This window comes from Garra rufa, chromosome 7 (assembly GCF_049309525.1).
Source record: "Garra rufa chromosome 7, GarRuf1.0, whole genome shotgun sequence".
Taxonomy (NCBI): domain Eukaryota; kingdom Metazoa; phylum Chordata; class Actinopteri; order Cypriniformes; family Cyprinidae; genus Garra; species Garra rufa.
In genome coordinates, this window is record NC_133367.1 from 35,413,082 (window position 1) to 35,430,078 (window position 16,997).

At 35.1% G+C, this 16,997-nt stretch overlaps 1 protein-coding gene across 1 annotated transcript in view; it reads right to left on the minus strand.

The window, feature by feature from the left end:
- Positions 1-330, minus strand: part of LOC141338140 (sentrin-specific protease 7-like) — a 29,438-nt gene extending 29,108 nt beyond the window's left edge. Inside the window, exon 1 of the mRNA XM_073843700.1 lies at positions 304-330. Coding sequence (XP_073699801.1) covers positions 304-330 — 27 coding nt within the window. The remainder of the gene's footprint in view (positions 1-303) is intronic.
- Between the last annotated feature and the right edge of the window lie 16,667 nt (positions 331-16,997).

Consider the following 16,997-nt stretch of genomic DNA (forward strand, 5'->3'; position numbering starts at 1 on the left):
TGTGTGTGTGTGTGTGTGTGTGTGTGTGTGTGTGTGTATGAGTGTGTATATATGTGTATATGTCTATTTATTTATTTGTTATTTTTTAACTATATTATATCTTAAAATATATATATGTATGTGTGTGTGTGTGTGTGTGTGTGTGTGTGTGTGTGTGTGTGTGTGTATTTAATATATATATTGAATATATTACACATTGAATACATTACTAAATATTAAATACAATATTTTGTACAATATTATATCAAAATGTACTACAAAAAATATAATGTTGCAATTTAGTGTTAGTGTTTGCAGTCATACTTGTAGCCGAAAAAACAGTTCTGTCATGACAACTCTCTGAGAGTTTAGCGAAATTGAAATATAAAAAAAGATATAGATTTATGATATAATGATGTATGAAATAAGCTCTGTATATAACATACATTAAATCACCCCATAGCAGACCTATACAGGTGGAGCTGGGGAGGTGGAGGGTTTCTAGAGTTACATGACAGAACTTTGGATTTTATGTAATTGTGGATTGGTGTTTGATTCTCAACGCTTCTTTGTGTCTCCGCTCAGAATCCAGTGGTGCACTTTGATCTCCCGCTGCGATTGGAGCATTGGTTTCCAAGAAATCAGGTGCGCAGGAAGAGGGAGGAGCTACGGGACCTGGTGCTGCAGCTGTACCGGAGACAGGGGGGCGGGGCTGAGCAGAACGCCAAATAAAAACACGAGGAACATGTCCTGTCTCTAAATGAACAGTTAGGGCCTTTTGTTTTGTCTTGTTTGTTTGTTCTGTTTTATTTTATTTCGTTTCTACTGATTAACAGATAAAGGATATATTTATAATTTAACTTTGTATTTATTTTTATTAAAATCGCTTTTAAAAGTGACTTCAATTTTATCAGTTGTATTCATTTTCAAATGTAGGTTATTTGAATAAAAAAGAGCTGGATATTTTAAAGCGAGTTGGAATTTTATCTCACAAATGTGAGTACACCTCTCACATTTCAGCAACCATTTTAGTATATACTCTCAAAGGACAGTCGTAAAGAATTTAAACTTGGATTTATTTTAGAGTAGTCAATGTGCACCTTATATAGCAGTATAGATTTACGGTCCTCTGAAAATGACTCAACATACAGCCATTATTGTAAAAAAAGCTGGCAATAAAAGTGATTACACAAGTGAACTTGTGTCGATATATTGTGTTAGCACCATTGTTCTCTGGCACTGTCTTAATCATCCTGGGCATGGGATTGAGCAGAGCTGCACAGGTTGTTGCTGGGATCCTCTTCCACTCCTCACAGAGCTGCTGAGCGTTAGACCCATGGTGCTTCTCCACCTTACGCTTATGGATGTCCCACAACTGCTTAATAGGGTTCAGATCTGGGGACGTACTTTGCCACCCCATCACCTTCACCTTCAGCTTCCTCAGCAAGGTAGTTGTCATCTTGGTGGTTTGTTTGGAATCGTTATCATGTTGGGAAAACTGGCGTTCTGCCTAGTTTTTTGGAGGGAAGGCATCAAGTTCTGCTTCAGAATGTACAGTACATAATGGAATCCATGTTTCCCTCAATGAACTGCAGCTCCCCAGTACCAGCAGCACTCATGCAGCCCCAGACCATGATGCTACCACCAGCATGCTTGACTGTAGGCAAGACACAATTATCTTGGTGCTCCTCACCAGGGCTTTACCACACATGCTGGACACCATCTGAGCCAAACAAGTTTATCTTATAGTCTAATCAGACCACAGGACGTGCTTCCAGTAATTCATGCTCTTAGACAGGTTGTCTTCAGCAAACTGTTTGTGGGCTTTCTTGTGAGCCAGCATTAGATGAGGCGTCCTTCTAGGACGAAGCCTATGCAAACTGACCTGTTGCAGTGTGCGGCGTATGGTCTGAGCACTGACAACCTTCTACTTCTGCAACCTTTAAAGCAATGCTGGCAGCACTCATGCATCTGTTTTTTGAAGCCAGGTTCTGCACCTGACGCACAGAACAAGTAATCAACTTGATCGACCTTTGCAAGGGCTTTTCAGAATGGAACCCATTTTGGAAAACCTCTGTATGACTGACCACTGTAGTGTAACTCGGTTTCAGGGTGTTACTAAACCGCTAATAGCGTTGGTCATCTTTGTGGAGAGCAACAATTCTAATTCTCAAATCCTCAGAGATTTCTTTGCCATGAGATGCCATGTTGAACATCCAATGGTCAGTATGAGAGAATTGTACTTAAAGCACCTAATTTAAACTGCTCTAATACAAGATACACAACTTTGCATGTTCCTGTCAAGCAGACAAAAACACAAACATGATGAATAGGACATATGGCATGGCATGGTTAAACAACATAATGCTGTTATCACTTACAGTGTTTTGTTCCCAGCTATTTTGACAATAATGGCTGTATATTGAGTTATTTTCAGAGGACAGTGAATCTATACTGCTATACAAGCTGCACATTGACTACTCTAAAATATATATCCAAGTTTTTTGTCCCTTGAAAAGATATACTAAAATGGTTGCTAAAATGTGAGGGGTGTACTTTTGTGACATACTAATATATATTGCAATGCAGAGTTTATATCTCACAATTTTTAATTTTTATCTTGCAATTGCAAGTTTTTATTTCATAATTAATTTCTCTTTATTTCTCCGAATTGGGAATTTATATATCTCACAAATTCTGAGTTTATATCTCAAAATTCAGACTTTTGATCTCGCAGTTGCAAGTTTTCTCTTATAATTCAGACTTTATTTCTCCGAATTGGGAATTTATATATCTCACAAATTCTGAGTTTATATCTCAAAATTCAGACTTTTGATCTCGCAGTTGCAAGTTTTCTCTTATAATTCAGACTTTATTTCTCCGAATTGGGAATTTATATATCTCACAAATTCTGAGTTTATATCTCAAAATTCTGAGTTTTGATCTCTCAATTGCAAGTTTTTCTCTTATAATTCAGACTTTATTTCTCCGAATTGGGAATTTATATATCTCACAAATTCTGAGTTTATATCTCAAAATTCAGACTTTCGATCTCGCAATTGCAAGTTTTCTCTTATAATTCAGACTTTATTTCTCCGAATTGGGAATTTATATATCTCACAAATTCTGAGCTTATATCTCAAAATTCAGACTTTTGATCTCGCAATTGCAAGTTTTAATCTCACAATTGCAAGTTTTTCTCTCATAATTCAGACTTTATTTCTCCGAATTGGGAATTTATATATCTCACAAATTCTGAGTTTATATCTCAAAATTCAGACTTTTGATCTCGCAATTGCAAGTTTTCTCTTATAATTCAGACTTTATTTCTCCGAATTGGGAATTTATATATCTCACAAATTCTGAGTTTATATCTCAAAATTCAGACTTTTGATCTCGCAGTTGCAAGTTTTCTCTTATAATTCAGACTTTATTTCTCCGAATTGGGAATTTATATATCTCACAAATTCTGAGTTTATATCTCAAAATTCAGACTTTTGATCTCTCAATTGCAAGTTTTTCTCTTATAATTCAGACTTTATTTCTCCGAATTGGGAATTTATATATCTCACAAATTCTGAGTTTATATCTCACAAATCAGACTCTTTTTTTCCTCACATTGGTGAGTTTTTATCTCGCATTTGCACATTTTTATCTCGCAGTTGCAAGTTTTAATCTCACAATTGCAAGATTTTATCTCATAATTCAGACTTTATTTCTCAGAATTGGGAATTTATATATCTCACAAATTCTGAGTTTATATCTCAAAATTCAGACTTTTGATCTCTCAATTGCAAGTGTTTCTCTTATAATTCAGACTTTATTTCTCCGAATTGGGAATTTATATATCTCACAAATTCTGAGTTTATATCTCAAAATTCAGACTTTTGATCTCGCAGTTGCAAGTTTTAATCTCACAATTGCAAGATTTTATCTCATAATTCAGACTTTATTTCTCAGAATTGGGAATTTATATATCTCACAAATTCTGAGTTTATATCTCAAAATTCAGACTTTTGATCTCTCAATTGCAAGTGTTTCTCTTATAATTCAGACTTTATTTCTCCGAATTGGGAATTTATATATCTCACAAATTCTGAGTTTATATCTCAAAATTCAGACTTTTGATCTCGCAGTTGCAAGTTTTCTCTTATAATTCAGACTTTATTTCTCCGAATTGGGAATTTATATATCTCACAAATTCTGAGTTTATATCTCAAAATTCAGACTTTTGATCTCTCAATTGCAAGTTTTTCTCTTATAATTCAGACTTTATTTCTCCGAATTGGGAATTTATATATCTCACAAATTCTGAGTTTATATCTCACAAATCAGACTCTTTTTTTCCTCACATTGGTGAGTTTTTATCTCGCATTTGCACATTTTTATCTCGCAATTGCAAGTTTTAATCTCATAATTGAGACTTTATTTCTCAGAATTGGGAATTTATATATCTTTCAATTCTGAGTTTAAATCTCATTAATCTGCCTTTTTCTCACAATTGCGAGTTTTAATGTCACAGTTCAGACTTATTTTTCAGCGACTGACTTTTTTTCTATGGAACTGGGAATTTATATATCTGAGTTCTGAGTTTGTATTTCACAAATCAAACTTTTTTGCTTGCAATTCAGAGTGTTTATCTCACTTTTTTTATCTCACAATTGCAGTTTTTTCTTTTCTTCTCAGAATTGGTAATTTAATATATCTTTCAATTCAGAGTTTATATATTACAATTTAGGGATATATGAACTGATTATATTTTTTAACAGAACATCACTGCCTTGGAGCCCAAAACTTTGAAGCTCAATATCTCAAAAGTGCTGAGAATGCAGATATAACCTGATAATTTCGAGGCGGCGACATTACCAAATAATCATTTTGGGAGTGAGTGACTGAACATCACTCATGTAATTATATCGCTGACAGCCACAGCTGGAAGCAATAGTGCCATCACTACAAACAAGCATTGTGTTCCTGAGAGTTCACGCAGTACTGGAATCCCCATAATGCACTTATTTGCTCCATTAGAGAAAAAAAGACATAAAAGCAGCCCTTTTTCCAGGGGCTCAAAAGAACACGAACATTTGTGATGAAACTGAAACAAAGCATCGGCTGGTTTCTCTTGTGTTTGTATGAGTTGGCCGGAGCCCAGCTGGACTCCTCACTGCACTACTAAAATAATAACAAACATCATAAACTTTATTTATCCAGTACCTGGCATATATTTAAAATGCTTTTCATTAATGGAAAACTTTAAAAATGGAGAGGGATGAAAATAAATGACAATAAAAGTTCGCTTTGACTGTACAGGCATTATCAGCCCCTGCTGCGCGACTTTAAGCATTTTGTTGGAAAAAAGGTTTGATGGCCAGTGCTGATCGGCTTTTCATGTGTAATTTTCTTCCAAGGAAAATAATTATACATCTAGACATGTGTATTAATTGGATGCATGACAGTGAAGAATTAAGTATTTAGTGGTAAATGGAAACTTTTTTGTAAGTGCAATTTGTGGGTCTTTCAAAGAGCTAAAGCCCCTTTGCAAAAGAAAAAAAAGGCTACAAAGCCAAACTCTTTTACCCTTATTTATAATATCTGTAATGCAACAGTTCTTTCTGCTCCTTGAATCTGATTGGCTGAGAGGAGTGCGATATTCTAATGATAACAGAACTCTAACTGTTTTACCATTTATATCTTGTGGTATTTCTCACAGCGAGTCCAAATCCACTATAATTGTATAAATAATACTGTTTTTGTGTCACGGAATGTAGTTTTAAAAGGTTTTTAGGCGTTTAGGTTTAATATGTGTTTTGTTAATAAAGAAAGGGTCTCTATTAATTAGCTTCAACATTAATACAACAGTTTAATGGCACAAGTGTGTAAATAAAAAAGAGACAACAACGGAGTGTCTTTAAAAACCCTCTTTTGTGCAGAACTACTTCCTTCCGCCATGGATTCAAATTTGAAGTTGACAGTTTAACAGCTGAGCATAAGCCTCCGTTACTAATTCCAAAACATCATTTTAGAACTAGTAATGAATGAACGTTGAGTTGCTTCATTAAAAGCGTGTTCTATTGCCGTAGTAAAAAACAGTGTATGTGTAGTAGAATATTATGAGAGAGAGATTGGCAGAGCAAGTGTGATTACCTGCATGTGATACAACATTCATTCTTCAGCTTAATCTCATATCAGTAAAACATTAGTTTGAATGCCCACTGAGGAAAGCGTTATATTTGTCGTAACATTAATATCCTTTCATCTGTTAAGGGTGATTTCTGATGACAGCGCTGTTCAGTGCATTTTTTTTAGCTGCGTCAAGCTGTTGTTGAAAGTAAAAATAACTTCTGTTTAAAATAGCGTTTATTTTTTTAGAATAAATGTCTTTTCTGCTGACTCATCAAAACGGACACTTGTCACAATCTAATGGTGGATCAATGTAACTAAAATCACGAGCATATGCAGCGTTTCTCAATAGTAAACACTATTAATAAATTCTACTATGATTTATATTAAATAACAATTATACAAATTGCTAGGCAATTCAGGCACATGTACACAGGCAGCGCTCTAATATACAGCATTGAATTTACATAAACATGATGAGATTTGATGAGCCGAAACTATTTGCTCTGGAACAAATAATAGTTTAATGGGCATTCAGCACTTATGAACCCGCCAAGAGCAGCCTCACCTCGGCCAGATCTTCTGTAATTTGCTGGCTCTGATGTCTCTATAGTGGTTAAAAATGAGATATAATTGGTTTTGGGTAAATCAACCTAGCAGTCCTTGGACTCATTAATTATTATTTGTTCCAGAGCAAATAATTTTGGCTCATCAAATCTCATTATGTTTATGCAAATTCAGTGCTGTATATCAGAGCGCTGCCTGTGTACATGTGACTGAATTGCCTAGCAATTGTTATGATGCCTGTTGTTTTCGTTTATTGTTATTTAATATAAATCATAGTAGAATTTATTAGTAGTGTTTAGTATTGAGAAACGGTGCGTGTGTTCGTGATCGTGATTTTAACGTTACGACAAAGCTTTCCTCAGTGGACATTAAAACTAATGTTTTATTGATTTAAGATTAAGCTGAAGAATGAATGCTGTATCAGATGCAGGTAATCACACTCGCCCAGTCAATCTCTCTCATAATATTCTACTACACATACACTTTCAATTAATCTTTATTAACAAATCGCATATTTAAAGTGTAAACAAGTACATTCTTGCCTAAAAAAACCCTCTTAAAACTACTATTATCACTAGAACTATAGACTATTGGTTAAATATCATTAATATATCTAAAGATTGTCCCCGAAGAGTAGTGTTGCTCATGAACAGACTGGGATTTGGAGGAGAGCAGGCGTGTGTTGGCCAGGAGCAGATGGGTGTTGTTTTGATGGGAATGGGATTTAAAGCAGCTACTACTTGGTGTCCTCTCTTTCTCTCACTAATTCAGATGTTGTTGACTGAAAGATTATTCCTGAGGATACTGAAGGATTCCTGCAAGGAAAATTAAGAGATTATTGCTGTACCTGTACAAGAATGGCCACTTGCCATATCTTTTTATACTCGTCTAAAAATATTACCTTAAATTTAGTAAACCTTTCCGCTCTTTCAAGTTTTTCCATTCTTTTTTATTTTATTTCATTGTTTTTTTAAGCATAGTTTTGAATGCACTTTTTTATTCAAATGGATTTGCTGATAACAGTTTCTCAATTTCAAGAAGTATAAATTAAATTAGAATTGTGTAAAATAGAAGACATTTTGACACCCGCTGTCTCCAGTATATGGTTTGTGTTTATTAATAGAAGTACTGAGCCTCCCACATTACAGTTGGCCTTAAACTCCAGTCCTGACTGGGATGCTGTGGTGGGATTTAGGATCAGTGTTGGGTTTTTCTCTAATCACGTTTGACAATGTGAGTAGCCTGATTGAGCCGATGTCAGGCCCACAGCTCTAACTTTACACTATACAGCTATATATTAGTTAATCTGGACTAGACTCTGAGATTAGATCTGAATTAGCTTGTGAAAAGAGGAGATTTTGTGCAACCCCCTCAACCCTGCTTTAGACCCCATAATCTACTCTCACAACTAGGCCACTGGTTTCTGGTTCTGTCCTAGGAACTAAAATGAGGATCTGATTGCCTGAACAAACAAACAAAACTAATAATTAAATAAATCATTATATGCAGTTATATTTAATTTATATTTTGTAATTTTATTATTATTATTATTATTATTATTATCATCAATTTTTTTAAATAGCTTGATCCTTGTTTAAGTATTATTAGAAATACTAATATTAATAATTAAAAATAGGAAAAAAATAAAATATATGATGATGATTACTACTAATAAGATTTTTTAATAATAATGTTAATAAATATTTTTAATTAAATAGATTGTTGTTGTTGTAATTTTAACATTTTTTAATAATAGTTTTAATATTATTAATATAACTATTTTAAAATAGCTTTAGCAATCAGATCCTTGTTTTAGCATTATTATTATTATTATTAATATTGTTAATAATAAACAGGAAATAATGTAAAAATGAATTATGATGATGATTAATAATAATAATAATGTATTAATAAATCATTGTATTATTATTATTTAAAAATCGCTTCAGCAATCAGATCCTTCTTTTAGTATTATTAATAGTAATAGTATTAATAATAATAACAACTGGAAATAATTAAAAATATATGATGATTACTATTATTACTACTAATAATTAGTTAATAATAATATTTTTTTAATAAAAAAATAATAATGTATTGTTGTTACTACTAATAATAATTAGTTAATAACAATAAAGTACTATTATTATTATTATTATTATTATTATTATTATTATTATTATTGCTGTTGTTGTTGTCATCAAATATATAGGAAATAACTTCAAAATATATGATGTTGATTATGATGATGATTACTACTAATAATTATTTGTCAATAATAATAATAGTAATAGTAATAATAAAAAATAATCATATCAATAATAATAATGTATTATTAATTAATGGTATTATTATTAAAATTATATTAAAATAGCTTCAGCAACCAGATCCTTGTTTTAGTGTTATTAATAATAATATTAATAATATATATATTAAAAAAATAGGAAATAGTTAAAAATATATGATGATGATAATTACTACTACTAATAATAATAATTAATTAACAGTAATATTGTGTTATTTAAAAATTGTTTCAGTAATCGGATCCTTGTAGTAGTAGTTGTATAAAATATTATGTATTTATTATTTGTTTTTATTATTATGTCACCAACATAATATAGTTTCTGCAATCCCATTCTTGTTTTTGTAATAATAACAATAATAATAATAATATTTTAGTACAAAAATATTTTAACTTATTTTTGTTATTGTGATAATTAACATCACATTATTTATTTGTTTATTTTAAATAATACTAGGTTGTACCATATTCAATACAAGATCAGTAAATACATAAGGGGCTTAATAGCCCCTGTCCCAATTCACTTTCATTGTGAAAAAGAGCTGCTAGAATGTTCTACAAGAAGTGCATATTAACTTTAAGTAGCTTTCCGCTAAATCATATCGACCAAGTACAGTAAATGTGAATGGAAGTGACTGAAGATTAAATCCTTATCTGACTCTCTGGATAGCTGCCCAGATCTCTGCCGGGCGACTTACCAATTTATCCAATAACTAACGTCTAACCATTAAACCTTCTTGAAATGTCACCGTCACTGTCTGGCGCTAGCTTTGTCCTTTGTACTCAACACAGTGTTGCGGACAAAGAAAGCGCAAGGTTTGTTTTATAAATAGGTCTGTCTGCATTCAATAGGTCAAGGTGTTGGCGCGCTGCCGTGATGACCTCCTCCAACCCTTCCTTTGTCTTTCTCTTAGCTATTTTAATTCCGGACACCAACCGATACACAGACGGTGCCAAAGTTACCTAAACGCTTACACAACTTCCTGGTGAAGTAAGGAGTTGTGATAAGTGGACCCGTGACTGTTGTGATAATGCCTATCCCAAGAATTTTTGAAAATCATTTTAAAAAGCCATAAAGGTCACATAAAAACCATTTTAAAACTCATAAAAGTATTGTTTGTATCAGTGTTATCATATCAGTAAAATTAAAACTAAAAAAAAATTTTCAGTAAATAAAGTAAAGCGGTCCCTCAGTTGGCGTCTTTCAAAATTATCAGTAATTTTGGTCGTAGCCTTAAAGGCAACATCGGATGGCCATTTTCCACAAGTTGGTATGATTCTTTAGGGTCTTCATTAAATGTCTGCAACATACTTTAATTAAAATTCCTCAATAGTCATGTAAACCAACACCCTTTTTACTGTGTCAAAAACAGTTCTGTTTACATCAGCCTATTTCAGTGCATGCCTCTTTAAATTATAATTAGCTACTGTTCACCCCGCCTCTTTTTTCCTTTGTTTGTGTATTCGGTGTTGCGTTACTATCAAAAACAAATTTAACCCACTGTGTTCTTGTAGCTCTGACGTCTGGAGAATTCTTAAAGGAACACTCCACTTTTTTCGGAAATAGGCTCATTCTCCAACTCCCCCCAAGTTAAGTTGAGTTTTACAGTTTTGAAATCCATTCAGCCGTTCTCCTGTTCTGGCGATATCACCTTCAGCATAGCTTAGCATAGATCATTGAATCCTATGAGACCAACATAGCATCGCGTTCAAAAATGACCAACAAGTTTTGATATTTGTCCTCTTTAAAACTTGATATTACTTGATATTTGTCCTATTTAAAATGTGATATTACTGCGCCTACTGCGTCCTTATCGGCATCTTATCGGCCTAGAAAATTGCAGCTTTCCATTTTCCGCCGGTCTTTGTACACAATATAACTACAGAAGAGTCCAGTTCGAAATAGGACAAATATCGAAACTCGTTGGTAATTTTTGAACATGATGCTATATTGGTCTCATAGAATTCAATGATCTATGCTAAGCTATGCTAAAAGTGATATCGCCAGAACAGGAGAACGGCTGAATGGATTTCAAACCGGTAAAACTCAACGTATTAACTCGGGGGGAGTTGGAGAATGAGCTTATTTCCAAAAAAAGGGGACTGTTCTTTAAGTCCACTTTTACATCGAAATACAAAACACCTGCATTGCTTACCAGACATTGTTGTTGCTACAGTTGCTCGAGCACAGAGAAAATGGCGAACAGCCTACAACTGACTGAGGGTGGAAATATGGAACTGACTGAGCTTGAGCAAGTGTTATGGCAGGAGTGAATGCATTTTTATTATTGTAGGGTGGTTCTGTCCACACATTGCAAAGACACATTTATATGCAAACACTATGTAAAAGTAAGCTTTACATCTGGTGTCCCCAAAAATTAAGTAATGTATTTCGGACACTTAGACGGACGAGTGAAAGAGAGAGAACACAAAGCTACAGATATGTCAGATGTCACACAGGATTTGATCTGTCACACCCACCGCCTGCCGTCAAACACCATTTACCATCAAACTAAAAGGCTTTAAACCAGAGTTAGTCAGATCAGTGTCTAAACCATCTGGTAGTCTTAACATTCACACTTCCAAAGAGAAATCTGGTCTGTCTGTCAATGTGCTAAACTTCAAAATCTTTGTAAACTAACCTTTCAGACAATTCAGAGTTTTTACAATCAGCAATTTAGAGTTAATTCAACTCAATATATGTTGAATGAGCTGCTGTGGTTTTAATATCTTCCACCGAACCATTGATACCTTACGAAGCCTAGAACTGCTTGCCCCACACTAGTGCAACCTGTTCATACGATTCATGATGGAATACACCCAAAAGCCAATAAAGATGAAGTTCCTGTAAGCTTCTTGCTTAGTGTTCACAGCTCATGGAAAATTTAGAGACACAGGGGCTAAAGCCGCCGGATGTCACATTTAGACAAACACTGGTAGATTGCGCAATTAACTGTGTACATAGATATCACTGCCACCCAACACAATGGCAGCAAGGAATCCACTCATAATTGAACTCCTCAACGGATCAGACTGCAAATTACGGGACTGTCCAGACGGATCCCACAGGTGGGCAATGAAGGAGTATCACTGACTTCTCGTCAAGCTTCCCCAAGAAGAATTAACAAATAGGATTAGCGGGCAAGAAAAATCTTCCAAAGAGCCATCTGCTAAGCTGCATGTGGAGACGTCAGCTCAAAGCTACGTGATCGCATCTCTCTGTGACAAGGGAAGGATGTTCTGACAATGCAGACTAATTAATTCAACTCTCTACAAGTTTTGTTGGGGGCTACAAGGAAGGATGCCCAAATTACATCTTATTTAATAGACTTATTTTCTGAAGCATCCGGAATAAGGAATCATCATGGTTGATCTATCTTTGAAATGCATTTGGTGGGTTTTGGTTTTGTTGTTGACTGGATATTGTTCCATAAATGCAGGTATGTATCTTCTCTACATGAAGGCCTTGAGTTGAGGAGATGAGGAGTTGTGATGCTTGCAATCTTGTGACCATGTGTTCTTTGCCCTTTATTAGATTCTGAAACTCACAAGGATTATTTACCAAATGGATATACAACTTTTTTGGACGCCAGTGAAGTTTTGAATCACTCGTTGGTGCCTGGCATGTCTGGCGAAGGGAAAACGGCTCTTTCTAGACAGAAAAGAGACCTTTTGTTTCCCAGTGGAGTTAAACTTTGCTCACACGAGACGGTGCAACAGGCAATACAGAATCATCTCAAGTACTTTCACCTACGAGGTAAGAGCCAGGCTTGCGTTTTACTTGCATTTGAGGGATTCTGGGATTGTCGCCAAGAATGGTATGTTGACTTCTATAGTGTAAATGGATGCTCTTTCTGCGAGAAAAATGAGCTCATACTTGTACTTTTCATCAATAATAATAAACCAAGCCAACCCGACCAATTCCATTAACATCCAAGTAACCGCATATTTGAACCACGGTTTCGAAACGTCAGAAACACACTGTCTCTTTGTCTCTCTTACATATAATCGTGCACAAATATTCAGACGCACTCAACACACTTTTCCACATCATGCTCTTTCTAAAGTTCACGTATTGTTAGATGCAATCAAACTCTATTGGAGACCACCACTGAGAATAATGTTTCTCGCTGTTGCATTAATAGGACCCAGATGACCCTAGTGAATCTAATTACGACAACTCGAGAACCAAGTGTTGCTCTTTTACATAAAGTTTATGCTTGCAGTGTGTGAGCGGAAAGTTGATTATGTTTAGCCACGGAACCCAATTATACAGTAGGGCACTCTGATGCTTTATTACATGTACAGTGGGGTCCAAAAGTCAGACGACTTGTGACTGTGTCTGTTTTGCATTTTTATAATGGACTAAAAATACAATTTGTGTGAAACAATGGTTTAAATGTAAATTATCTGGTGATCCCACATTCAATTTAAACCAAAAATTAAAGCAAAAATGTGTTTTGCTTAATACTGTGCATTCTTATGCCGTAGAAGAGAACAATTTGGGTTTCTCAAAGAATCTTTCAGTGAGGATTTCAAAAATCTATTTTAAAGAGACTTTTGTGCAATGGAAAGGTTTCATGAATTGATAAAAGCTCTCCATGGAACCATAAATGCCAAAAAAGAACCTTTATTTTAAGGCGTTCAAGTCACTTGAACTGCTTTTATGTTAAATGATTTCACTTTTCAGCCTAGACATTCAACTCGAAAACTCCTCTAGAGTTCCATGGAAAAACAGAAATCCTATAGGATCCAAACATTAGCTTGAGTGATTTTGATTTTGGGGTGAACTGTCCCTTTAAGCCTGATAATGAATGTGTGGCTGTCAGCAGGGGGCTTAAGGTGTCTGTCTAACGCTGTTAAAGTCGAATTTTGTCAACATGTATCGTTCCAATAGGAAAGGCCAGTCGCTCCACACTGCTACTGAATCACTGTAGATGGTGATCAGATTCTTTGCTCTGCCAGGAAAACTTGTGACATTTGCCCTCCTACGTGCTTAAGTTCTGGTACTCATACAGAGTTGGTATGGCAGGCAGATGTACGTGGAACGTTTCGGCTGGAGCCGCAAAGGGTTAACATCCCCCATCTGCACATTTAATTTTCCACTTTCAGGGTACATTGAGAAAGTATGCGGCACATACAGAAATAGCAATTTTCTTCACAAATTGAGAAATAAAAGAAACTTTGTCTGGAACAACTGACGTGTGTGGATAAGGATAAGAGATGTTTCCATTATGTTATTGCTTTTTCTTTATTCGATTTAGAAATAAAGAAGCAATTCTGTCTTTGAAATGAAAGGTGTGTTCATTCAAAGTGATGTTAATTTCCACTACAACAGGGTTCATAGCTGGTGTTTTGGCAGATTTTTTTTCTTCTATGCTGTTTATAGTTCAGTAGTTCTTTTCCAAAACCTAGAGAGCTGCGTTACAGCATCATCATAAATGAAATTGAACCTCATGAAGGGATAATCCGCCCAAAAATGAAAATTCTGTCATTAATTATTACCCTCATGTCATTCCAAACCTGTACGACCTTCGTTCTTCTTCGGAACACAAATTTTTGATGAAATCCTAGAGCTTTCTGATCCTGCATAGACAGCAACACAACCACTTTAAGGCCCAGTAATGTTATCAAGCTATGAGAATAGTTTTTGTGCGCTAAAAAAAGAAAAATAACAACTTTAACAATTTCTTCATGAATTTGCAAAGACTTTTTCCAAAAAGTATTGTCATAGCTTTATAAAATGATGGTTGAACCACTAAGGTCACATGGAGTATTTTAATGATGTCCTTACTACTTTTCTGGGCCATAAACATGTCAGTTGCATTTATGCAGGGTCAGAAAGCTCTTGGATTTCATCAAACATACCTTAGTTTGTCTTCTGAAGATGTACGAAGGTCTTATGGGTTTGGACGTAATGAGAGTGAGTATTTAATGACAGAATTTTTTCTTTAAGTAACTGATCTGGAGTGCACTCCTAGGCAGCAATTCTACAAAGTACTCTGGAGATGTCGGATTCCAGTTTGGGGTTAGCATGTTGCTAAAGCTAACACAGTGATGCAGTAATAAACAAAAACTGTTTTATACAATTTTATTGAAGCTTTGTTGGAAATTGTAAAGCATTTTCAGTAAGGAATAGGTACAAAATGGTACATGTTCCTCAATATTTTAGCTGTTATTCTTTTTCTCTTTGTTCCCCACATTTAAGAGTGTGTGTTTACATTGTATGGGTTGGTATGCATGTAGATCTATCTGCATTTGTTTGTGTGCCTTAGTGTGCCAGGAAACAATTTGGGAGGCTTTCAAAATCTTCTGGGATCGCTTACCTGAGAAAGAAGAGTACCAGATCTGGATGAGGAAATGTCAAAATAGTAGCGTTAGCGTGTTTGACATTGGCCAGAGCTTTAGCCAGTCACCTGAGCACCTTGCTCTGATTTCAAGTGTGAGTATCCTTTCTTATGTCATGATACTGAACAAATGAATCTCAAATTAGTACTTTACTGAAGATACTAAACATTCTTACAAATATTTTGCAGAGGGTAGGAGCGACTTCAGTGACTTCAACAAGGTGAGAACTGCTTGCAAACATCTACTAACATAATACTACGGTATTCTCTGAAGCACCTTGGAGTACCATGTTAACATCATGGTACATGAATATGATAATGTTGCAAGGGGAATATCTCTACTTTAAGTTGCCACCAAACTTGGTCAACACAGCACATGAATCCGCTGTTTCTAAAATAACAGTGTTATCAAATAATTCCTATATTTGTCTTATGATAGTGCACCCACCAGTCCATGGCAACCTGAATGCAGGTAGGACTTAAAAGAACATAATTTGCATACAGTAGTACTGCTCTGCAACCTAATTGTAAATAAATCTGCAAATGTCCAGTGTGGAGCTCAGATTGTAATGTATTTAACATAACACTAACTTTAAATGAATAATCTGAAGCACCAATTCTTTAGCAAGACAGCTAATTCAGAGCACACACTGATGCTTTGCAGACAAAACCACCTATTAATGTTAAAAGCTGGATACAGACCCCTGGCTTCAGACTGTGAAAATTTCAGTCATACCTTTAGTCCCTGCTAAAGCTAGTTAACTTTCCACTAGCTTTAGAGACATAGCACTGCTTAAGGTTTAATTCATATCCTAAAGGAGGGAAACTAAACCTGGTTGCCAACAAGAAGTTTAGATTTTGTAGATTTTCGGTACGTTCCTGGCCTTCAAGAGCACTTATAATTGTCTTCTCTATTGCAGACATCAGACAACGACTACTGCGCCAACACAAGCAATTGTGGCCACAACCCAACAAGGTCAGTCTAGTTTACTACATTGTTTAAAAAAATATGCCACTTAAACAATGGATCCGTGTTCCTGTTCCCTGTGTTTATAAATACTTCAAAATAAGCCTGGAAAGTCTTATTTCTATTTACTGGATTTTGCAGTCCGTTGATTTAAGTTATGCTCTGATTAATCTGTATTGTTATAGTCTGTGTGATACCCTGCAGTCATATCAACAGAGATCTAGTGCTCTCTGGCTCAGGATATGCACTCAGAATAGACTTTAATCCTTTTTAGGTACTCAGTGGCTTGTAATGCAGTAGAGGTGTCAGGATCCTCAGACATAGTTCGTAGTCATTTAGTCAAGTGTAACTAATTATTTGTGCATGGACAAAGCCTCAACGATAGGCTCCATGTTTGGCCCTGATGTCCTGAAGGCAAATAAGAGCATGGAATTAATAGATTTTATGACATTCAGTCCTTTCCTTACATTATTTCTTTCTTTTTCCTCACCCAGTTAGCATTCAAGTTCCAGAGGGAGTACCAAATTCACAGGATGTCACACCACAGATTGTTGCAGACCAAATCATAACCACCACTATAGATGCAGAGCTTCAGATGACACTTGGAATCACTCCAGAGCCTCTTGAGGATTCAACAGGGATGAGCACTAGTTCATCTATAGAACTTACAAGTGTGGCCACTGGAAAACCTAATTCAGAAACTGAACTGGACGTC